The sequence below is a fragment of the Nipponia nippon genome, unplaced genomic scaffold (assembly GCF_047370975.1).
Source record: "Nipponia nippon isolate SJK-2023a ecotype South Korea unplaced genomic scaffold, ASM4737097v1 scaffold_4, whole genome shotgun sequence".
NCBI lineage: Eukaryota > Metazoa > Chordata > Aves > Pelecaniformes > Threskiornithidae > Nipponia > Nipponia nippon.
The window spans coordinates 110,834,146-110,858,308 of NW_028262358.1; the positions used below are offsets into that span (position 1 = coordinate 110,834,146).

A 24,163-nucleotide genomic window follows, 5' to 3' on the forward strand; every position below is an offset into this window, starting at 1 on the left:
TGATATCCCACAGTACACACAGACATGAGCGGGAACCAAACCAGAAGCACATCATCACATACGTAACCCTGCCCTGCCTCCAAATCAGCTTCTCCAGCCACTCTCCGTGCCAAAACCCAGGAAGGCCGCACCAGATACAAGATCCTCCAAAATGGTGACTCCATCCCAGACTGACCCTTCCCCTGACCATACTTCCTGCACCACTGGCCAAACAGAAAGGCAAGCCAGCTGAAGGACCAATATGTATGGGTGAAATCTCTAAGGAATGATTACCCTTTGGAATAAAATCTTTCTAATTTGCATATTAGAAAAACAACCCAAAGCACTGCTAGCAACAGTGTCTTAGTATCAGTTGCAGAAAGGAAAAAATGTCCTTTCCTGGCATATCCTTTAAAGGCCGAAAATCCCCCTGCAGCTAGGATTTTCAGAGGCATAGAACTTACTCCACTAGCTTTTCTCAAGCAAAATGTCCAGCTCAGTCAACAAAAGTTTTGCTTGAGTAAGAGCTACTTCTTTAACCAAAAGGTGAGGAAATTATAAACCGACAGGTTTGGGTTTTCAAAACATACACAGAATTGCTCCCATAAGCAAAGGGAGTTTTAATATTGATTTTAATGGGAGAACGCATATTCTGCTGAGTGCTTACATGAATCTCTCCCTCAGAACTTTCATGCACTTTCTAGTATGATAAATAAGTCAAAAAACACCCTCTTCCTACTAAGTGGCTGTGATGTATTATTTACTGGCAGCTTTTAAAAAAAAAAATATTCACCATTTAAATATTGAGTGTAAATTTGTCTTCAACTTATCCACATTAATCCTTTTGTTATTAAACCAATTAGCATTTAGAAAATTCCTCAGGACATAAATTTCCACGGCACAGACGTTTATTTGAACTGTAAACAAAAACTGAGGGTTGCTATGGTGTGATCTTTTGCTCAAAGTCTATTTACTTCTCCCAGCTAACAACAGTACCAATAGTGGAGTCCATAAAACAGAAAGTAGAAAGTAAAGCAGCCGTCACACACCATGGCGCTGAGAAGTCCTTATTCTAAGGAAAAGAATTTGAACATTCACCATAAACAAAGGTATGTAGAAAAGCAAGACGAACTTCTTTTTTTAAGGTTAAAAGTGGTATTTTAATCTGTATTTTGTGAAAAAAGCTTTAAAAAGAAGCAGCAGTTTGAGGAGTCTGCTTTGATTGTTGCTGTTTTCTAGTCCTCTGGCAAAATTGTAGGTTTGTGCAAGTTAAGATATGCAGCATAGGTGAATATTCACATTACGGCAAGTTAATGAGACTCTGGAGGAATGGGAACAGGCAAAGAGCAAAGAGATACAGCACAGAGATGCTTGTTGCTACGTCCCTAAATTAGCCTTTTGCAAGAGTATGGTACCATTTTAACCACAGAGCTAGTGCAGGGTATTTCAAAAATGGATGTTCTCATTCACCAGCAAAACTTCTAGCTCCTGTGAACTGCTCTCCTACTGAACTACAAGTATAAGAAAGTTTCTGCTTTTTATTTTATGCTAATGGCATAGGTGGCTTTCATAATCAGACTTGCAAAAAAGGCAGTCCAAACACATCCTTAATCCTCCAATTGTCAGGTCAAGTATATAAACAAAACTCTTACAAAAGAAGAATGGCTGGAATTAGGAATGTAAACTGTATCAAACAGAAGAGAAAAACACATAATTTCCTCCAACACAAGACTGGAAATTTAAGTTATTTTTTCTATGAAGTCCCACCCAAATTCTCCCTTTGCTCCTGGCTAAGTCCCTTTTTAAACAGCAAATCAGTAAGAAAATATCATGCAATATAATGCAATCACTTAATAACAAACTTCTTCCACTAAGGCGGGGAATGCTTCCGATTCCCACCCAGACAGCGGGGCCAGGCACTATTTTCCTAGTGTAGGTGTAGTTATACCTTTCTCTCATATTAAGAAATCTCATTTTCAACATCTGCATGCAGGACTCCATAAGGGTATCTATCTCCACCACCCTTACAGGGAACGGAGGTCTAGGGAACATACCTACAATAGCAGGTAGTGTGGATCTGCGGAGTGAAGCCAACTGTTGTTAAGGACTCACAAGGACGTTTAATCCACCCTGAGGGCCAGGGGCTGCCTGCTCTTTCCTGGCCAGCAGCATTAATGCCCATGAGCAGCTGGAGAGTGAGTGCAGCTCGCCTTCCCCAGCAGCAATCCAGGAGTCCCCATAGCCTGCATGTCCCAAGACAACCCCGTGGCACAACCCAAAATACAGTAAGTGGAAATGACTGGGAGATTTGCTTGAAAAACACTCTTAACTGGATCTCAGATGTGAACATTGATGCACTCATAGTCATCCAGGGCAATCTGACAGCCAGATGTTCCTGCTTTTCCCTCCTGCTTTCTCAGAAAGACAGAGGTCTCTTGCAGATTTGCTATGGATTTCTCAAGTATCCTAGGGCTTTCTAAATGGCAGTAGATGCCTCTGTGTGTGACTAACTCAACTGACCCAAATAATTTTGCACAGGTTAGTCAGCCTTAAACAATTTAGAATACACTTAAAAGATCCTTAGCATGCACAGCAGAGAAGAATGAAGATCTGCAGAATGCTCTTGTCATGGTTTAAACTACCAATGACCTGGAATGCCGCAGCAGATCATCAAGAATGAAAAAGCACATCTGAATATCCCCATTTTGGTTGCTATCTTTTAATAGCCTTGAGTAGTTTGCCCAGAAACCAAGGATGCAGGTAGCCCAATATCCCAGAGCTTTGAGATTCCTGCTGTTCAGCAGCAGGAATGCTGGAAGCTGTAGGAGACCTCACCTAACAATGGGGTTCTCCATACTGTCAGGCTGCTGGCTTTACGCTGCTCTCTGTCCCAGGACTCCAGAACCTGGAAGCACTCTGGAAACCCTGCTTCTCATTCATTAAAGATTCACTGATCTCATTATATTTCAAGATGAAATATTTCAGGTTGAACAGGTCAACAATTTTGCACAATCTCAGTTTTGCTGAAAAGTTTTTTACGATGTCTATGTGGAAGAGGCTGGTAGGTGCACTTATGTCAGTGCTGTGATCAAAGCTGGATTTTTAAAGAGGGGCATATAATCCTCATACTGCACGGGTGTAGATTATGTGGATAATTCACAGAAAAAGTAGGATAAGGTCTTGCCCTCTTCTCATTAAGTGGTCAGCTGTAAGAAAGTAGGATTTTATCCTAATTCTGCAACTGTATTTTTAATTGCATAGCTGTCTACTGCTTTGGAAGCTTTCTAAACTTAAGCAGTAACCTAAGCAAAAGGTTTCCTAAAAACCGTGACCTGTCCTGAAAACTGGAATATAGCACATCCTAGGAGCCAGGCTCCCAATCTCTTCATTAAACCATAACAGGATCTTTAATGAAGCATCTGGTACAATGAAAGTCTGGTCTGAAAGCTTTTCAAACTCTGTTTGGCTGCTCTGGCCCTGAGGTCTTGGGCTGCAGCTGTTTTCCTTTTGTTTTTGCCTTACTGTTGAGTATTCACACGTGAACTGTTGCACAATTGAGCTAAAAATACAAAGCTCCAAACACATCCAGGAAGATTTCACATTGTTCCGGCTGTCCCCTTCTTCAGGGAGCAAAAGTTTCCAGCTCCACAGCAAAACAAAGCAGCTCTTTACAACCGTAGAAGGAATAAGGCTCAACTGAACTACAGAACAGTGCAGGTGATCCAAGAAAAGAATTGCAAAATGGACTGTGCTTTCCCAGTACACTCTGTTACTTGCCTTTCTAGGTCTCATGGAGCATCTGTCCTGCTGGGCATGAGCAGTGTACATGGTCAAATCAGGCGGCGATAGAGAACAGAGCGAGTTAGGTAAAGGTCTGACAGATCTGTGTAACACAGGCAAAGCCACCGGTGATCAAATCCTGCTCAGCCTGGAGCAGAGACAGCTGTGGGGAGACCCAAGAGCAGTCTCCTGGTACTTGCAAGGAGGTCAATGGAAAGACACAGACAGGCTGCGTACAGCAGTGCCTGGTGGGAGGACGAAATAAAATGGGCACAAGTTGAAACAAGAGAGGTTCTGACTGTATATAAGACAAAACTTCTCCATCATGAGGGCAGCCAAGCAGTGAAATGCATTACCCAAAAAGATTATGCAGTCTCCATCCTTGGAGGCTTTCAAGACCAATGGCATACAGCCCTGAGCAACTGGTCTGATCTCATAGCTGACCCTGCTCTGAGGAGCAGGTTGGGCTAGAGACCTCCTGAGATCCCTTCAGACCTGAATTCTCCTACAATCTCAGGAAACTTGCCACCAGATTCTAGTGTATCAAAGAAAAGGCTATCACAAAACCCCCTACATCCAGTTATGGGAACATCCTGGCTTTAGGAAGAACTTCCTTCTAATCCCCAACAGTCAGAGCTGGCCGGACACCAGCCTGAAGTGTGATTTAACGCTAGTGTCTACATTTAAGAAGGAAACCTACACTAATAGAAAGCTGCAATGAAGATGCTAAGAGCTTTGCTGAAAAACAGATAAAGCTTGTGATTGACATGTTCAGGCAAGGCTTCCCAATTTTAGACTCTGACACTTATCTTGAAAAAACCTAAAAGGACATAGCTCAATTCTCAGCCAACAGAACTCACAAAGGTCAAGAACGTTTGAAAAAAACAGGTCCCTTCCTTTTAATAGCCAGAGACACAATTTAAAACAAAGTTTAGGTACCCCAATTCAACAACTTTGCCTAACTTGCAGCAGAGAATTTTTGGTATCCCACATCAAACCAGAAAGTTAATGTCCTTTCTGAATATGGTGAGCAGATGGAAAGTGAAATATTTAGTGTATTAAAGTGCAGATCAACAAATAGACTCTTAGCTGCTGGAGGAGACAGATAAGAAACAGAGAATAATTCAAAAAATAACTGAACAGCATCTTGAGCACTGAAATATATAGTGATACACACCTGGAATATTGTATTTCACAGGATAAAATACTTCTGTAAGCACTACAGTGCCCCGGGTAGCAGAGAGAGAAAACTGAATCTCTGTAGTATCTGTGAAGCACCTTCTCCTTGGCTGTTATAAACTGACCTGTAAGCTGACACTGTTAACAGATGCATACCACAGGAGCACAGAAAAGCAAAACTATGCCAGACTTCAGAGGTCAAACTGCTGCCTTAGGTACTTAAGCAGTATGAAGCACAGCCTTTTCAGAAGTACTTAATCGGTTTATACACTGAAATTCTCTTAGACCTGTTAATGAACTGTGCAAGCAAATAGCAAGGGTAACAGAATAAAGCCAAGCTCCACTATGCGGTTACCAGAGCTCCCTGCCGTGGTGAGGATGTAACTTGAACAACTCTGACTAACGAAGACAACTTCGGTTGTTCATGCAATATTGCACTTCTTGACAGGATCTAGCCTCTAAGACCAAAACTATATGAAATACCAACTGAAACACTCCTCAGCCAGTGAGGAACACTTGTTATATTTAGAGCTCTTTCTCCTCAAAACAGATACTTCCAAACATCCCTACTAACACACCAGCCCTGCAGCACTCCCCCTCTGAAATCCTATCACCATGCCCAGGGAGCAGGTTTAAGTAGAAGACTCTAATATAAAAGGTGTGTATATTCTATGGAATAGCTGCTGTTTGATTTTTTTTTTCAAGTAAGTAATATTTTTTCAAATAAATAATTTTTGTTTCAAATAAAGCAAACTACATATCAGTAGCCAACATATTTCATAATACTAGAATTTATATTAAAGGAAGGGGAAGAAAAAAATTCACAACGATTTCTTACAGTCTGCATTACAGCTTTGATTTTATTTTGAAGTGTCAGACTCTGTGTCACTGGAAGCAGACATTCCTTCCGTGGTATTTGTACACTGCCGACGCAACAGACACGCAACTTGCCAGGCTCTCTCAGCAGAACTCCATTAAGACAAGAAAGAAGTTTATATTTTTTTATGAAAGCTACAGCAAAACTTAATGCATGAGGCCTTTAATCAAGCAGCTTCCTAATTGTTTAAAAGGAGTTTTGCTCCAAACTGACAGCTTGCAGGATTTGTTTTCATTTTGGCTGCATATAGTGACCCAAGGCACTCTGCTCCTGCCAGGCCAAGACACAGCTTGTCAGCAGGATCTGGCACCTCCGGGCTCCCCAGGGCCCTTGCTGGTTAACGCCCAGGGCCGGTGAGAAAGTGCCGCAGTAATGCTCTGCCATCCATCACTTCTCTACTGGGTGCTCAGCATCCTCGGACTGATCATCTAACACCCTGCTCTGCTAACCGGCACCATGACCCATCTTCCAGCCTGCAATCTGGACTGACTTGACTGATCTTTATTCATTTGAGGAAGATGATGATGACAATGCAAATGTCACTATTCGAGGCAGGCAACACTGCTCACACCGAAAGATTTACATGGGGAGTCTCCATCTCATTCGTGAAATGGCAGAGATCTTCGTAATGGTGATCTGCTCTCAAAAGCTGGTCTCTGGAGAGCTGCCCTCTCCTCCAGCTGATGATCTTGCTCTTGCCCCTTAATCACATGTGACATATACACTGCACTTGTGTTTTTAAATGTGTGTGTTTCTTAAATCTCTGCAATACCTCACAAACACAAACTTCTTTATATGAAAATTGCTTTGCTGTCCATCAAATCACTATCACACCCCTCGGAAATTTGTTCTTCACAAATAACTGTGATATGGCTGTGATCTTTCTTCTTTTACAGGTGGGCTTGTTGAGAGACAGGCAGGCATACCATGCATCTTCTCCTAAATTCAGCAGCAGATCTAGGAGTGGGAGAAATCCTTCTAGCTCCCTCTCTCATGGTCTGAACTGTACAAAACATGGCATGAACATTTGGCAACACTGTACTTAAAGTTTAGAAGACATAACTTTTGTAGGAAGGTATCCCAACACAGTACTGACTTAGAAAAAAAGTGCAAACCAACATTGGATATATACTGTAGAAGACTTGGATGTAAAGGAGAAATCTGGAAAAGACAAATGAGCTAAAAAAGATTTCAGACCTTATTCCTGCAAGTAGGACCACATGGGAAAATCAGATCAGAGTCTCACTGACTTTGACAGCACCCATCCTGGACCAACATGCACTTCCAACCAAAGCAGCAACACATTCATCTCCTGTTATTATCTCCTTTCTGTAACTGATGTATTCTCGCATTTAACCAAGCGATTTCCATTAAGTTTTTCAGTGTTTTGGAATAAGCCTCTGAAGCCCCTGTCCCCCAGTGAAATCAATGAGAACTTCTCAAGCTTCAAGAAGCTCGTTACTATAAAAAAACACCCCAATTTTTAGAAAAAACAGCTCAGAAATTGCCTCTGTACCAGGACATCAAATACTGGCATACAAAATCTGATTTTCTTAACTACTGCTTAATTTAAATAATCAATTTCCAGAAATGTGTATTTTAAATATAAGGTAGTGCTCATAAAGTCAAACATTAGTTCAAATCTTGCATAACTGATACTGCAATACCCTCTTGTGGTCAAATAAAAACGGTTTATCTAAACACCTGAACTTTTTCCTTCATAAAAAGCCTCTCTAGACATTTTTTCGATTGACAGGGGGAAATAACTCACATATATTTTTCATAGATTAATTTGTAGTGTGTATCATCACTTGTCTGGCAACAACAAAAGACTAACCTCAGTCAAGTTCTTCCTCAGAATGATGGGCACCGGCACTGCTTGTCAGATAAACTAACCTTAAAACAGACTCCTAAGCACTCCTACAGTGACACTCAGAAATAGTGTAAATAAACTCTACTACAGGATGAAAAGAAGTACACAGTAAATGAGTCGTACCAATTCAAATGAGCTCCCTGCTTAAATGCCCCGAGTTGTTATAATGAACAAATACAATGCTGAACTGGCAGATGGTAATATGAGGGGAAACAGTTCAGTATCTGCAGCAGTTCTGCTGAGCTGTTCATCTAGTAAAAGGCCTAAATGGACTACTAGTATATCCAGTAAGGAATCTAGAGTAACGCCCAGAAATGTCATCCTAGCACTCACCTTGATGTGCTTCAGTGGTGCATAACCACTCCCTTAATGACTTCTGGTCCCAACAGAAAATGGGATAATTTTCAAAATATCAGCTCTTAGTGACCTGTTTTTGGAACAGCAGCTACATTTTAAAGTCATATCATTATAGCATTTTTAAAAACTTAACTTATTTAAACAGCCATGATTGCATTCCCATCTATTCCAGAGAAATGGCTTGAAGACAATGAAGTGTCCAATACCTGCATGTAGACTCATAGCTTATTTTTGTTTAAAGCCTAAAGAAGTACTAAACAGTTAAGACTTCCTTCTTTTCTGAGCTTGTGCGGTCTCAGACCAACAGATCTGGCTTTAACCTATGAGTTCACTTTCAGTAAGATGTTCGGAGAGGCAATTCGTAGCCCTGCATCAAAACCAGGGCAGTTACAGCTCCTGCATCTTTGCAGACACCACTCAGTGGCACAGACTTTAAACACTTGCTTGTAATCTTTCCATCCAGTTTATTCAGTGGCTACAAGTAGTTATTTGGAAGCTATATGCACTCAGCTCAATAACAATTTTTAGTTTATTATTATGTTTAATTTGCAGAAATTGACTTGACGGAAGGATTAGAATTAAAATAACACAAGAACCTACAAGGCCACAGATACTTGAGGAAGTGACTTCATACTACAACAGCCCAACAGGCTGACTGTAAAGCCAAACACTGACATTTTGGACACTGTTTTGAAAATTCTCACTTTGTATACTAATAATCCTTTAAAGTTACTTAAAAACTACTTCTCATAGTTGCTTAATACCTTCTGCAGAAATCTCTAAGTACTTAAAATGGACTTTTGATGATCTCTGGCTGCTCTTTTTTTTAAATCAGAAAATAAGGAGCTTTCAAAGCACAGATTCATTCAAATACCGTATTTTAAACAAACAAGCTCTGCCCCAAATAGAGTTCAAGGCCCCAGCAGCTGTCCCACTGGGTCCCTGCTCCCTTTCTGGTGAATATTCACAAGTCAGGCTTGTTTCCAATGGAGACAGTAAACACACCAGGGAAACCAGCAGCTTTCAGGAGATTTTGCTTCTGCTACATAACCACAACAAAAGTCCTCCTAACATACTCAGCAGCAATCTCCACAGCACCCTTTGCTACTAAACCAGACTTTATTGTTCTGAGGATTTTGACTAGAGGGGTGGTCTCAGCTGCAAGCAGCAGTAATCGCCTCGTAAGCTGAGAGTTTGCTGGTTACAGCTGGAGAACTGATGGCTTTCGGTAATAGTCGTTTCTTACAAAATTGCTGTTACCATGAAAACTCCTTCAGCGTTCAAGCAACGAAGCAACATAAAGCCGCAGGAAACGAGCATTAAATAAGAGGGAAGTAAAACACTGCCGAGCACTGCCTGTCAGTTCTGCTGTGTGCGGGTTTTTTTCTGAAAGCACTCCAAATCAGCAGCTAACAGAAACCGTGAGGAGAGAAGGAGCTTTGAAAGCGCAAACAATAGCAGGTTTAACTTTCCTAGCAGTCACAATATATCTAACAATAGTGGGGATACAGTGAGTGTCAAAATGGACAAGTTGGGAAAGGGTTCTGGATTCAGGAGAAATACCTTGGTTAGGCCTCGGCAACCAGCAACCACACCTCTGGGGCAACCAGCCTCAGCTCCATCTGTGTCTCCCGGCAGCACCCAACCCAGAAGACCTGTCATTGCACAACCGGCTGCTCGGGCCTGGGCAGACGAGCAGGCAGCACTGCAGCAGGACCAGGTTCAACAGGATAAGATCTGGAGAGAGTCTGTGGAGGCTGAACAGAGACAAAGAAGAATCTGGTAAGTCAGTTGTTCCAGTTCATGCCTCTTCTACTCATCTTGACAATGGTACTGATGCTCCCTGACAGTCTTAGGGCTTGATCCAAAGCCTACACTATCAAAGGAAACTTTCTGCTGCAGGGACTTTGCATCCAACCCTAACACCTTTCTTTCTAAGATTGTATTATCTCTGTTTTCCTTCACTGGACAAATTCTATGCTAGTATCTCCTGGCACGCTGGGTTTAAGCTTTAAGAAAAGAGATGCAAAGAATTGCATGCTAAGTATCTTTTAGCTTTACAGAGATTTCCACAATGAAGATATAAATGTGTCAACCTTTGTAATTTATTGCAGCCACACTGGTATTATCACCTCTTCTCATATTCTTGGAAATGGCTGAAACGGAAACTGAACAGCGTGTTCTGCCAAAATATGATTTTGTATTCCCAATCTGTAAATCTGCTGAACATGCCCCGTTGTTACAGCGTTTCAGCAGACTGAACTGCACACATACAACCTAAGCTTTGACTGTGTATACACCAGTGACCTGAAGGAACCCAAAATTAAGATCCTTTCTGTCTCTGCCACATATCTTGAGTAAGTGTTTATGTTCATACTTTAGTACACATCATGAGCATGTCTATTAGAAGAATATCCTTGGTAAAAGTAAAATCAGATCCAGTTCCAACTGCACACTAGCCAAGCTAAAGGAAAGCAAGAAAAAAGATCATCACTCTCAGGATTTTTTAGAATGGGAAATCGTCTGAAAACCCCTGTACTTCTCAGCTTTCTGGAGGAGATGATACAAATCACAGCTCTGATTTCCCCAGAGATGCATTTGCACTCTTGTCTGGCTCCTTTTACCTGAGGGAAAGGCTGATGCCAGGACTCTGAGTCATGCAAAGCCGAGGCCGTGGTGGCAATGTTACTGTCTCCCAGTTGTGCACTCAGACCCTTCTCAAACAGGCCCAGCATGTTCCATACCCATTCCCTAGCTAAGGCAGCAGGAGGGACGCTGTCTGCCTGCCCCGTGGGATTCACAGTCATGGATATTGGTGCAAACTCACTTTCACAGGTAAGTAAGATAACACATCATACTGCTGATGGTCGTCCTGTTCTCCAGTCCTAGCTACGAAGACAGAAACTCTTGTAAAAGGGTAGGACAGATATGTGAAGGACAGATGCCTGAAGCTGGGTTCATCGGACTACATATGCCTGCAGAGACCTGTCCTTCAGCTCCACATCCCCATCCCAAAAACAATGATGGGGACAGGCTGCTATGTGTTGGTGATCTGACTTGAAGTGGATATAGGTAAATGCCGGAGACCCAAGCATTTCTCGGTAATTAGCACCATCCAGTAACACCTAAATCTGATATGTTCAAATAGTGACTGGCATAGCAAGATAAAAAATTGTAGAACCTCTATGCTGTGCTGGTATACCAAGACATATAGCGAGAAACACAAGCAGCAGAGATTAGCATTTATTTGCACTTAGGGCGTACCTGCACTGGACGGGGGAGCGCAGCACAGAAATCCAGTGCTCCTGCGTGGTACATGGCTGTGCTGTACAGACGAGCTCAACTCAGATGAACGTACAGCTTCAGCACTAGATCAATGAGCTTAGATGCAGCACTGCATAGACACAGGTAACCAGCTCAGAGAGTCAACCCAGGTGTCCCTTGAGCCCTGCTGCAAATACAGCTGTAGATAACTGTTTGTCTGTTGGCCTCACAGTACTTTTACAATAGGAGGTGAAACTTCTGTTTTCCTTCATTTCAGGCCAGGGAAAGCAAAGGACAGAAAACCAAAGGACCTGCCCTGTAGTCCCACACCAGGTATAGAACACAGCGGAAGAGCAAAACTCAGGTCTTCTGACCCCATTTGCTCCTAGCACAGCTGCCTGTCTACACAAAATACTCCTGTAGGTGTTTGCCTGCAGCAAATACGGCTCTGGGAATTCCTACCAGGGACTTCTGCCAGCAGAGTATCGGTCATTTAAAAAATAAGCAGCTGTGTCTTGCTCAAGGTATGGGACAAAAGTTTGCTAGAGTGATTCAGGACTTTGCTAATTTATCTGCATTTGCACAAGGAATACACTGTAGATGTACTATCCTCATCTTCCTTTAGCAAAAAAACCCCGCTCCTCATGTGGTATGGGCTCTATATGGGAATAAAGAAAACCCTGGGCTTCACTACAGAAAAGACAGGTTTCAGTACAAAGAGTTTGCAGGTGTAAGAGCTGGGCTGTAAGTATCAAACTCAGCAGTTAACCAGGCATTCAAATACAACCAGCAATGACCATTTTATTTAAGGACAGAAAATTTTACACTGCATTTTTTACTTCTATTCCAAGGTACCAGAACTGGAGTTTCCTAAAGGACTATGACCAAATGGTAAGTTTTGAACAAACATTCAACTGTAATCCACACTCTTTTTAGTTTTTGTCAATTTGAGCTAGGCTAATATTTCAAACTGAAGCATACTTAGGCATAATCGGTAAATGCTTTAAGACTAAAATCTTTAGGAATAATAAAAGGGAACTGAAGTGCTTTTCATCTGCTACCTACGCCACAAAGAAATACAGTACATGCATGTGTTCAATCTGTTTCAATGTTAACAACTCCACAGAAAGACAGGTGCTAGAAGAACCAGCTTCCTAGGAGAAAATACGTAAGATAATGTCATCATGCTGAAATCCAAGCCACTTACTAGAAACGAAGCAAAAACCCTCCCACATCACAACCATTCTAGAGCAGGCTAACTTCTGTCCCAGCTGACGTTTTATGCAACACATTTGAAAATTATTCATTTCCCTGTGTTATCCTATTCCCATGCAAGATGACAGGAAAAAACAATCGGTTTACTTTATTTCTTCAACACTTTCATGTACATTCAGTATGACATTTTTAAGTACATTCAAATTCTAATTTCAAAAGCGAAAGTGCTGGTATTATAAATAATCTCAGTAACTTGTATTTTTGTAACAAGCAATGGATGTAATTCTGAAAAATTATTAATGGCCTTTTTGTTTTATCCAGGGTAAGAAGAAGGAGCAGAAGCCACTGCCAAACTATGTGCCCGTGTTCTCAACCAAAGTTCCCAACTCCACCAACCAGACTATTGGCAGTCGAATGAACACTGAACTTGGCAAGGCTCTGGTAAACATGGATTACTTCTTCAGCAGTGGAGCACGAAAGAGAAAATTTGATGGTGAGCTCCAGCTTTCCTAGTGCTTCAGTATAAACATAACAGTAACAAAGCAAGTTGAATGCTTCTAGCCAACAGACTCCATGGCACGTAAAAAATTCTTCAATCTTTTTCTCAGAGAGACCAATACTACCGTCTAGCATGGGTTTTCTTTCAAGAGCAAAGATGGATGTTGTTCAACAATGCCGCAGGAGATAATCCTCTTCATATTTGGGGTGACTGGGCCATATACAGAGAGTTAGCACTGCAGATCTCATCCATCTTCCCATGCAAGTCTACAGTAAGGTTGCCACTAACATCAGAAAGAACAAGATTACAGCCAAAAGGCAATTTCTTCTTGAATTTTTACCTCCTGAAAATAAACAATTAATGGACACCCGCTCGGATGAGTCCCAACATAAACAGCGTACTTTCAGTTCTGAAAGCCAGTGCAATAAAATGCAGCAGCTTGTTGCATTTCATGTAGTTAGCCAAGGATTCATCAGCCTCTGTCATCTGCATGTTTAAGCTTGCTCTAAAGAATGAAATTTCAGGCACGTGAGGCATGCTCTCTGCTTTTTCACCCCTCCCTGCTGAGGGAGGGAGACCAAATTTTTTTCACACTGGTTTTCTTTTTTGTTCCTTTAGATTTGCTGCTCTGAAATTCCCTTCTCCTACTCTTTTCTCCTGGTTTAGCTGATGGAAATGCATTGACAAGCAGGCTTTCACATTTTTCTCTGAAGGCGTGCTGGCTCAGCAACCTGTCTTACGCTCTTAGGATCATCAACCTTGAATTTAACAGGTTCATAGTTCCTAAAATCTGTGGTTGCCCAGGGAAACCATCAACAAGCTAAATCGCCACAATACCTAAAGCCTGTTTACTACTGCATCTTCATTACACAGACACAAACTTTGTTTATGACCTGTTGCTCTGTAGGGAAAAACCGGTAATCAGCAGTGCATGGAGAGTGTACATCTGCCTTTTGAACTGTATGTAGCTTCTACAGGATCATGCTCAGTCCTAGGTAGAGATCAACATAGAAGCCATTAGCATTGCCTCGATACAACAGGCTGCAATCTCTCACCAGACTGAGGTGGAGATGTGTATATTTATGCTCTGCAACTAAGGCTATTTGTTTCTATGATTAGACTTCAGCATCAGAAGGCAGTTCAACAGCACAAGAGGGGTGTGGAACAGTGTGATCACTGTCAACATCCAAGTGGTCTCTGGGGGAAAAAAAAAAAAAAGACACTGTAGAACAAAGAGCCAAATCCCTCTCACTGAAGTCACGGCACCAAGCAGTTCTCCTCCTGGCTTCCTTGACACAGTGAGAACTGGAGGATTAAGGCTTTCAAGATGACAGCTAAGCTGCCTAAAGAAGGAAGACCACATCATGCAGTCAGCCTAGGTGAGGAGGACTGATTTCACTCTGTGCAGGCATGAATTGTGATAGACAGCTGTGTTCAAACGCACCAAATGGCAACCTACTCTTTAAAAAAGACATCTTCTTGTTCAGCTAAAATGCTTTCTGCTCTCTCCTGTGAACAGAAAACTGCACCAGGAACTGGTTTGTCTTCAAACATGTGAAAGAGCGAGAGGAGAGTGCAGATCAAGCCTTTCCTTGTCCCTGTCTTGTCCAGAGCTTCTTCCAAGAACTGCACAGGCCACTCAGAGGTTACATATTTGTTGGGAATTGCATAATACTCAAAAGTCATTACACTTTCATGCCTTACTCTGAGACACACTGAGCAGCCTCAGCTCTTGCTATGGGTCACAAACTCTGTACCGAGTGGCAGATGTCCAGTATCTGTCAGGCTGGAGCTCCTACCCCTGTAAGAACATTTAATTTATAAAGCATGGGGGATTTTGTTTTTCAGCATGAAAGCATACAGAGCTCCATGTTTCCTAACCTCCAGATGGCACTCACTCCACACCAAGTAATCCACTGAAAAGGACACTAAGTTATAGCAAGGCACAATTCCTTTTTAATTTCAAGGGACATTAAATAATTCCAGATTCTTGACTCTGTCTGCTCTGTGTGAATCCAGAGAATCCCTCTCCCAGAGAGTTCCCAAAAATTTGAGAGTACGGGAAGCAGGATGATCTAAGCAGTGCATGATTTAATCCTTCCACTTCACTTAGCACTGGCATTGTTTCAGCTGAAGCACTTCTCCCAGTTTTGGACAAGACCTCCCATGTCTTACCACGAAGATGTGGGCCACTGAGCAGAGTCTAGCGAAGCAATGATGGTAACTGGAGTATGGGAAGATATGGCTTATGAGGAAAGATTAAAAAGACTCTTAAAGTTTAACCTGAAGGAGAAAAAGCAGTCTGGGAAGAGGACAGCAGTCTTTAGATATATCTATAGCTCTGGAATGAGAAAAGGAATCATTTGTACTTCACGTAAGTGGCAGACAATAGTAAAAATAACAGGCTTAAATTATAGCAAGGAACAATCCTGTTAACTTTTTGGGAAGCTAGTGGTAAGGCTAATACAGCACCGCAATAGACTCCCTGAGGAATCTCCACCTTTGAGGGTTAAACACACACATCCATCAAGAATGACATATTTAATAGGGTTTGCCTTGAGTGTATAAATTGAATGATAATCTGAAGAGCTTTTCACCAATTCTGTGTTCTACACCAGAGTTGCTGGGATCAGAACACACTTTGCAAACCTGACTTTTCAAACACATTCAGAAAGAATTAAAAATATCCTACTTCAATTGCACCAGGTTTAAATAGATTGCACCTCTAAAATACAGATTAATGTCCTGATTTTTTTGAAAGTCAGTAGGTATACCTGAAGTGGAGCCAAAATATGCAAAGATTTTTGGCTTAATCATCGAAGTGTGCAACCTTGGAAAATGTAGCTCTGTGCCTTGTTGCAAGATCACAGCAACTCACAACTGTACTACCTCTTCTGATGTGGAATTAAGTTAATACCTTGACCTTCTGATTAAGCCCACTGAAATGCCTCTAAAATACTAGTGGGCAACAACTGGATAGGAGTAGCTCTGTTCACCCCCAAAACTCCAGTTCATTCCTATTTCCTGTTGAAATCAAGAGCAACCCTTAAGCACATGACATCTTAACAACTATCTCTAAGGGAAAAGTTTAGAGGAGAAAAGTCTCCCATGTGGAACAGATCTGATAATTCATGGGATATGGGAACATTGTGTAGAGCTGGACACCTTGTTTTGTTCAATTATTACACCTTCCCTGGAAATGCAGATTATTTTGTGCCTCTGCAGTCAGCCCTCCTCTGGTACCCAGCCTTATGTTTCTGAATTTAGTTTGGATCCCTCTACCACATACAGCAACCTCCAGAAAAGACCTTTTGGCAATATCCAAGGTCCTAATCAAAACTGCCTTAGCATCTGCGAGTAGAAGGCAGCAAAGAGATATCCTCTAGATGCCATTTTCATCCCACGTTTAACAATCATTTTTCTTTTACCATAATTAACTTTGCCAACTAATCCTTATTTACATAAGCAGACTCTCTTAGAAAGACTGGATGAGATGATAACAGCATTGAAATCTGCAAATAATCAGTGGAAATTCCATTTATTAAAGAGACTGTGTAGATATAAAACTGTGTTGTAAGCTTCTTGTAAAGAGTTCTTATGATGTATCACTTGTGCTTCAGTTTTATAAGCTTTTTTCCCTTTTGCTGCCAGATCTCAAACAAGAGATTATACATGTTTAGATGATTCATTTTCTGTATTTCTTTCGGTTAAAGAGCACAAGTGGGTAGCTATATTAATGTAATTCTTCAGTTAGATACACTGCTTTCTCCAGTGGACTTTTGAGGATTGTTAATACTAATTGTAACTTGGTGCATAGATGTTTCCAGTGCCTCCAAATTTTGTGTTTGCCTTCGCATTTTGTGTTCCACTTACAATAAAAAAGTATGAAAAATATATTTTTTAACAAGACATAACATATTCAAGTTCATATAAATCCGTATTTCTCATACTTTTAGAACAGTCTTTGTATATAGTTCCCAGGTGGCATTTTAACTATAAAGTTTTTTTTTATAAGATCAGTGATGACTGTAAATCCAATTGTGTTTCTTAGAAGCTGTATTTAAAACTGTTTCTTGACCTTTAAATTATTCTACAGTAAGCAAAATAACAAAATGGGTTTTCCTACAAAGAAGGTCTCATCATGCTGTGAAAACTACTGCATAAACAGTAAGATTCCTAGAATAGGGAAGGGAGAGGAGAGTTTTGTATGAACATTAGATGGACAATACTGCCAGTCCAGGCACCATATGTTTGTATGTATTATGGGCATACACATTCACATTGTTTGTCTTCTACAAAGAACACTCTATAGAACAAAATTTTTGAACTGAAGTTCATCTTAAAGCAGACAATAGTTTTCTGAAGCGGGGTAGTTTTTGGTTTGTTGGTTTCAGAAATCAACAATAATTTGTTAGGGCCTCGAGCTGCTTTTCCTAAATCCTGCCCAGACAGAAACCAGTAAACCTTTCCTGAAGTAGGATGTCTCTCTTAAAAACTCTACTCGCTACTCTGAATCCATGTCAGGTGTGCTTTTCCCTCTTCAAAAAACTTGATGTTTGCTTGGATGAATTCCTTGAAACACATATGCTCCTCCAAGAAACTCAGAAGTTCTCCCAAAGGCTGAAGAGGCATTTGCACAGTTCTGTCAACCACAGCCCTGCCCACAGCCCTCTTCTGTCACAGGGCACAGATGCCATAGACTGAGTTCAGCCTGTCACCTTCTCAAAGCCTCGCTCAGAAGCTGTATGCATCCACAAAACCACCAGTACTTAGAAATGGAATTTCCAAGTGTCTGGGGTTACAGCTTCACCTCAGCACAAGACCTTTATGCCAGGCTGATGGAGCAGCTGCAAATGCAAATGCAGCTGCAAATGCAAATGCAAATGCAGCTGCAAAACCACTGCAAATGTCTCTTAACTGTCTCTTAACTCAGGGAATGCCAAGAGGAAACTCTCAGTTGGCATATACTGATCAATAAATTGCATTGAGAAGTCATCTGCAAAGATACAGGCACAATAGCTACAAAAATGATGAGATTTGGTTTCACTCTATGACTTTTACCTGATCACTTCAAACTCTGTGTCTGTTTTCCCCATTTATTAATGACCAATTATCATCACTGGATGTATTTTATATAATCTGTGAATTAACACATGTATTCATGCAGTAACTCTTACTTCAACTACAGGTACTGCTCCAAAAGAGAAACAAACCAAACCAATGATGTAGCATAGAACCATCTGCAACTATTACAATGCTTATTAGCAGTTACGTGATTATCTCTCTTAAAAGCCAAGTGGACTGAAAACACAATGTTTATATAAAGTCTCCTACAGCAAAATTTAACAGAATGCTGACACACTGCTAGCACCATATTACCACAGGGCTATCAATTGCTTTTCACTGAAAAACATAAAAGCCATGGGGCAAAACCAGCATGTGGTGGTGTTTCAGATCTGGTGAGCCGACTATCTTTGCTGGAACAAGCATGATTATGCTGTAGCTGCTCCTCAGTGCTGGCAGATCCATTTGCACGCTCTGGGAGAATCATAAGAACTCCAGCAAGAACGCAAGAGGTGTCACACACCACAACCTTAGTAAGGGCTGCCATAACGTACTCACACTCTCAACTCTTACTGAAGCCTCTTATTTGAGTAATTCAGATGTAAGCATGGATCTAGAACAACGCCAGTTCCAGATCCAAATGCTACAGCTCAACCCCCTCTCTGGGCTACAAGCTCAGTGTAGATTTTCTACACAAAAGGGACAATTCCAAATTTAATATGGAAATCAATTTAAGGAGTCCCAGTACAAAGTAGTTAACAGATTTTCCCTCTATTTTCTTCCTCCCAGTTCTTTGGCTTTGTTAGTTTTAGGTTAGGTTTTTAAGTGTGTATGTGGAGGGAACAGTTTTGGTATTCTAGGCTCTTTCAGTACTACATTTTAGCTAACCATATTATTTTAGATAACATGCCATTACCCAGAATGGCCTTCAGGCCTTCAGTTAACTGAATAAACCATTTCACAGAACAACACTGAGTCAACAGCGTTTGGGGTTTTTTTTGCTTACAGTACTTTCATTCAATTTGTGATGCTTCTATTCAGCCTAACATCAAGTAAACCGTATATAAATACAGCCATGTTTTCAGTTTGCCACAAATATATATAACATAGTGCACGCAAAACCAATGAACTACATGCAACCTCCAGTGTTTCTTCTATACTCCTATCATGCAAACTTGTACAACATAACCTCCAACACAAAGTACAGAGGGATCACTGTACTTCTTTAGTAAGAGGAGGTTCTTCAAATCAGTGTTGAAACACTGTCGTTCTGCCACCGAGGAGTCTCTCAGCCCAGAGATAACCTCCTTCCTTCCTCATGGCGAGCTTTTGTGACAACTCTGCCTCAGTCTTACTACTGAAGTCAATAGTAAAACTTCCAGTCCTTGGGCACTACGAAAGTGTTTGGCAAATACAACCAAATAGGAAGAGTAGCTTGAGTCACAGTCCTACCTTTTTTTTTTTAAATCTTGATCATTTTTACCTTGTTTTTACCTTGATGCCTCCAGTAGCAGAATGGGGCCTCAAATATGTAGCTTGCATAAGGAATAAAGTACGTGACATCACAGCTGTGTTGGCCAGAAGGGACCTCTGGAGTCCTCTAGGCCAATCCCCTGCTCAAAGCAAGGCCAACACTGATGCTACATCAGGTTGCTCAGGACCTGGTCCCGCTGAGTTGTGAAAATCTCCAGAGATGGAGATTCCAGAGCCCCTCTGGGCCTCTGTTCCAGTGTTCAGCAGTACTCCAGGTGTGCTCTTGAAAGTGCCAAATAGAGAGAAGGATCATTTCCATAAACTTGCAGGCTATGCTCTTGCTAACACAGCCCAGGATGAAGTTGTCCATCTCTGCCAGCAGGCCACAATGCTGACTCACATTCAACTCGCTGTCCCTTAGGACCCCCATGTCCTTTTCCTTAAAACAGCTTTGGATCCTGTTGGCTCCCAGCCTTTACTGATGCATGGGGTTACTCTGTCAGAGGCTGCAGGCTTTAATTTTTATTAAACTTCATCAGTTTTCTGTCAGTCCGTCTTTTCAGCCTGCCAAGATCCCTCCGAGTTCAACTGCCCAGAGTGTCAAAGGCTGCCCGCAACGCGGTATCGTCTACAGACCTGCTGAGAATGCACTCCACCCCTCGGCCGGGTTGTTAATGCAAAACTTACAACAGTATTGGCCCCAGTATCAGACCCTGAGAAACTCCAGCCACAATTTGGCCACCCACTGGATCTCAGTCTGCTAACCACTGTTCTCTGAGCCCAGCTGCTCAGTCTTCCACCAGCCTTGTGGTCTTCCCATCCAGCCTGCATCTCCCTGCTTTCACTACAGAGATGCTAAGTGAGACCGTACCAAAGGCCTTGCTAAAGTCAAGGTAAATGACATCCACTGCTCTTCCCTCATCCACCAAGCCAGCTCTCTCAGAGAAAGCAATCATCAGGCTGATTGAGGCACAAAATTTGCCCTTGGTAAATCCAAACTGGCTGTTCCCAATCACCATCTTGTCTTTCAGGCACTTGGAAAGAGCCACAGGAGGCCATTATGGAGTATTGGCTACATAATTTTCCTGGAAACTGAGGTTAGGCTGACCAGCCTGTCATGCTCTGGATCCTCCTTCCTGCAAGAAGATATGACATTTGCCTTTTTCCAGGCATCTGGAAATCTCCTCTGATAACCACAACCTGCCAAAGACGAAAAACAGTCAGTGGCCTTGCAATAATGTCGACCAGCTCCTTCAGCACCCTCAGATGCATCCCCTCTGGTCCCACGGAGCCGCCTTTGTTCAGTTTGCTTCTGCAGTCCCCAACTCTGTCTTCCTCCATCGTGGTTAGTATTTCACTCCCTCTGACTGTGACACCAGGTTCAGGGAACCCGAGAGGCCTGGGTGCAGACCTTGCTAGTAAAAACTGAGACAAAAAAGGCAATGACAACCTTGGCTTTTTCCATGCTGTTCTTAAGTACGTCCCATACCTTGTCAAAGAGTGTGCCCACATTTTCCCTCATCTTTCTCTTGCTGCCAAAGTAATTACAGACACTTTCCTTGGTGTTGTTCATGTCCTTTGCCAATTACAACTCCAATGGAGCTCTGGTCTCTGAACTCCATCCCCGCATGCCTGGGCAATCCTTTTGTATTGCCTGAGTAGCTCATCCCTGTTTCCACCTTCCAAACCCTCCCTTTTGGTGTTTGAGTTCAGGCAAGCATTGTCCATTCAGGCAAGCTGTTCCCCTGCCATGCCTGCTCACATTTCAGCTCACTGGAGAGACTGGTTTTGTGCTACGAGCATGGTGTCTTCGAATATCAACTCACTCTTCTAGGCTCCGTCGCCCCCCATAGCAATTTCCTGAGGGATACTGACAGGCAGGTTTCTTGAACAAGCCCAATTCTGTTCTCCTGAAGCCTGGGATCTTTACTCTGCTACTTGCCTTCCTTACTTCTCCTGGCATCTTAACTCTAAGGTCCGGGAGTCACTGCTGCCAAGGCTGCCTTTGACCTGTACATTGCCTACTAGTTCCTCTTTGTATCTGAGTAACAAATCCAGCATCTGGGTCCAAAAAAAAATGTTCTTGATGCCCCACAAAAATTGGTTAGACTGCTTTTATCCCACCCGGTGGCTCCTCCAGATGTCAGAGCAATTTTACATTTTACATACATCAGGAGTGGCTGAAGTCCCTTGGTCTGTTCAGCCTGGAGAAGAGGAGACTGAGGGGAGACTTCATCGTGGTCTACAGCTTCCTCACAAGGGAAGGAGAAGGGGCAGGCACTGATCTCTTCTCCCTGGTGACCAATGCTAGGACCCAAGGGAACGGCAGGAAGATATGCCAGGGGAGGTTTAGGCTAGACATTAGGAAAAGGCTCTTCACCCAGCGGGTGGTGGAGCACTGGAACAGGCTCCCCAAGGAGGCAGTCATGGTGCCAAGCCTGACAACATTCAAGAAGCATTTCGACAACACCCTCAGCCATATGGTGTGAATTTTGGGGTTGTCCTATGCAGGGACAGGAGTTGGACTCGATGATCCCTGTGGGTCCCTTCCAACTCAGGACATTCTATGATTCTACATTCCCAGAAAAAGCCTGGGCCTACAATTGTGAGCTTGCTTCTAGTTATTTAAGGCTTCCTCTGCTTCCTCTTCCTGACCAGGCAGATTATAGCAGGTGTCCCTGCGATGCCCCCCATGCTGGTCTCCCCACCAATCCTGACCCCCCAGATCTCAGTTGGCTCATTGCTCACTCCAAAGCGGTGGAAAGCTCCAGGCAAAGAGATGCTTGTTGGTGTAGAACACAACTTGCATTCATTTCCCTGCCTGCTTTTCCAGAACAGCTTGAATCCTTCCATCACAGCACTCATCGTGAGCTATGCCACCCTGTCGCTGTGATCCCAAAGAGGTCACAGCTCTGCAACTGTGAGATATGTCTAATTCCTCCGGTTTCTTTCTCGGGCTGTGTGTTCACAGTGTCACACTCTCTTCCCAGGGCAAGCGAGCGAGCCTCCTGCAACCTGCTGTCCCTGGCCAGCTCTGCCCACCCCCAGCCTTCCTCCACACGTCTCTTGGGGGTCATCTCCATCCCTACAGGTTCCCCAGTTGTGGAACTTCCTTTATTTTAACCTAGAGCTTAGAACACCACCTATCTATAAAATGAACTATTCCCTGCTAGCATGGTAGGCTGTGGAAATAACGAACAAGAGAGCACTCTGCATTCCTTGCAAAACCACAAAATTCATGGCATTATTTTGCTTAAAAACTCAGATATGATAAGCCAACATCATTACTGGAAAAAAAATTCTGGTTTGGCTTTTTGTCTTTGGTTATTACATAAAGATTATTTTCATTCTCTATTTTTTTTCTAACAGGAATCAACATTTGCATTCCTATTTGAGGTGCAGCAGTGTTAAACCACTGCCCATCTGCTGCGGAACAAGCAATCTGCACTGTAGATTCGAATGTAATGAATTTATTCACTGAACTGTAATCTCAAATGGTTCTGCATTCTGCTGCAACTTACCAAGTAAGAAAGAGAGTCTGAGATTTGATCTAAAGCTAAATAAACAAAATATGAATAACTTCTTATACTCTTCATAGATTGATTTTTTTTTGTCATAACCTTGAACAGGGCTGTCCAGCACTGTGACGTCTGTTCTTTCCCTAAGCTGCTACTTAAGTGAAAGTGGGCAGTAAACAGACGTAGAGAAGTATCATTACATAGACACGACAGGGGAAGGACAGTAAATCATTCTGTTTAACTGACTGCTTGCAGTGCAAAGCAGGATGTATTTTTTAAAAAGCTGAAATGCTGACTACAGGTAAACATTCACGTCTTTTTTAAATACAAAAATAGTTGAATAAAAATATGCTCATGAACTTGCTTAATAGTTTGAAGTCACTTCAGCTTCTTGATTAGTAGAATACAAGGCAGTGTGAATTATTGATATTTTTACAGCATTTTGTTGGATTGGCATCCACACAGTAATGCAAATACACAACTTCTACCTTAAATATTTCTCTATTATTCTCAGATTATCTGACATGACAGACACATTTACACCTCAGACCTAATTTTAAATGAGATAACTTCATCTTGTGTGATGGGTTACTCAACTCTTTTTCAAGTACATCATACTCCCACAAGGCTGAGAACCCAGTTTGTCAAGAAAATCTTGGAACAGTTATTATTTCAAGGTAACTTAAAATTTTCTTTTCTTCTTTTAGAGTTTATTGTCTCTGAAAAGGTTGATTAATTTGAATTATATTAACAGAAACACAGTTTTTAAATTAAAGTTCTGGGTTTTTTGGGGGGGTGGGGGTATTTCAATCAGAGTTTTGAGATTTTATGTACTCCTACGTACCTGCTTCTTTTTTTATGACTGAATTAATTACACAGAGGGCAACATGATTTACAAATTAAGCATGAGTAATATTGTTTTAAAATACCACTAAAGGTATGTGGAATTAATGCAATAAACCTGTTTGTCAAATCATATTATCAAAACAACAGAAAACAATTTGCAAGAAATGCAAAAGAGCTGAAACTAAACCCTGTTAAGAACTCTTAGTCATACGGAAATACAACTTTCATTAAAATGAAAA

General features: G+C 41.9%; 1 protein-coding gene across 2 annotated transcripts; it reads left to right on the forward strand.

Annotated features, from left to right (window-relative positions):
* The first annotated feature begins 980 nt into the window (after positions 1 to 980).
* On the forward strand, positions 981 to 16,926 carry CIMIP5 (ciliary microtubule inner protein 5). 2 transcript variants are annotated; one of them, XM_087775752.1, is made up of 4 exons: positions 981 to 1,088; positions 9,684 to 9,827; positions 12,161 to 12,200; positions 12,846 to 16,926. In XM_087775752.1, exons 1-4 carry the CDS (start codon positions 1,030 to 1,032, stop codon positions 13,035 to 13,037), a joined length of 435 nt encoding a protein of 144 aa, XP_087631878.1. In that variant the 5' UTR covers positions 981 to 1,029; the 3' UTR covers positions 13,038 to 16,926. The 2 variants fall into 2 exon arrangements, with proteins under 2 accessions (XP_087631878.1, XP_009463725.1); XM_009465450.2 differs by lacking the exon at positions 981 to 1,088 and having other exon boundaries at positions 9,568 to 9,827.
* The last annotated feature ends 7,237 nt before the right edge of the window (positions 16,927 to 24,163 follow it).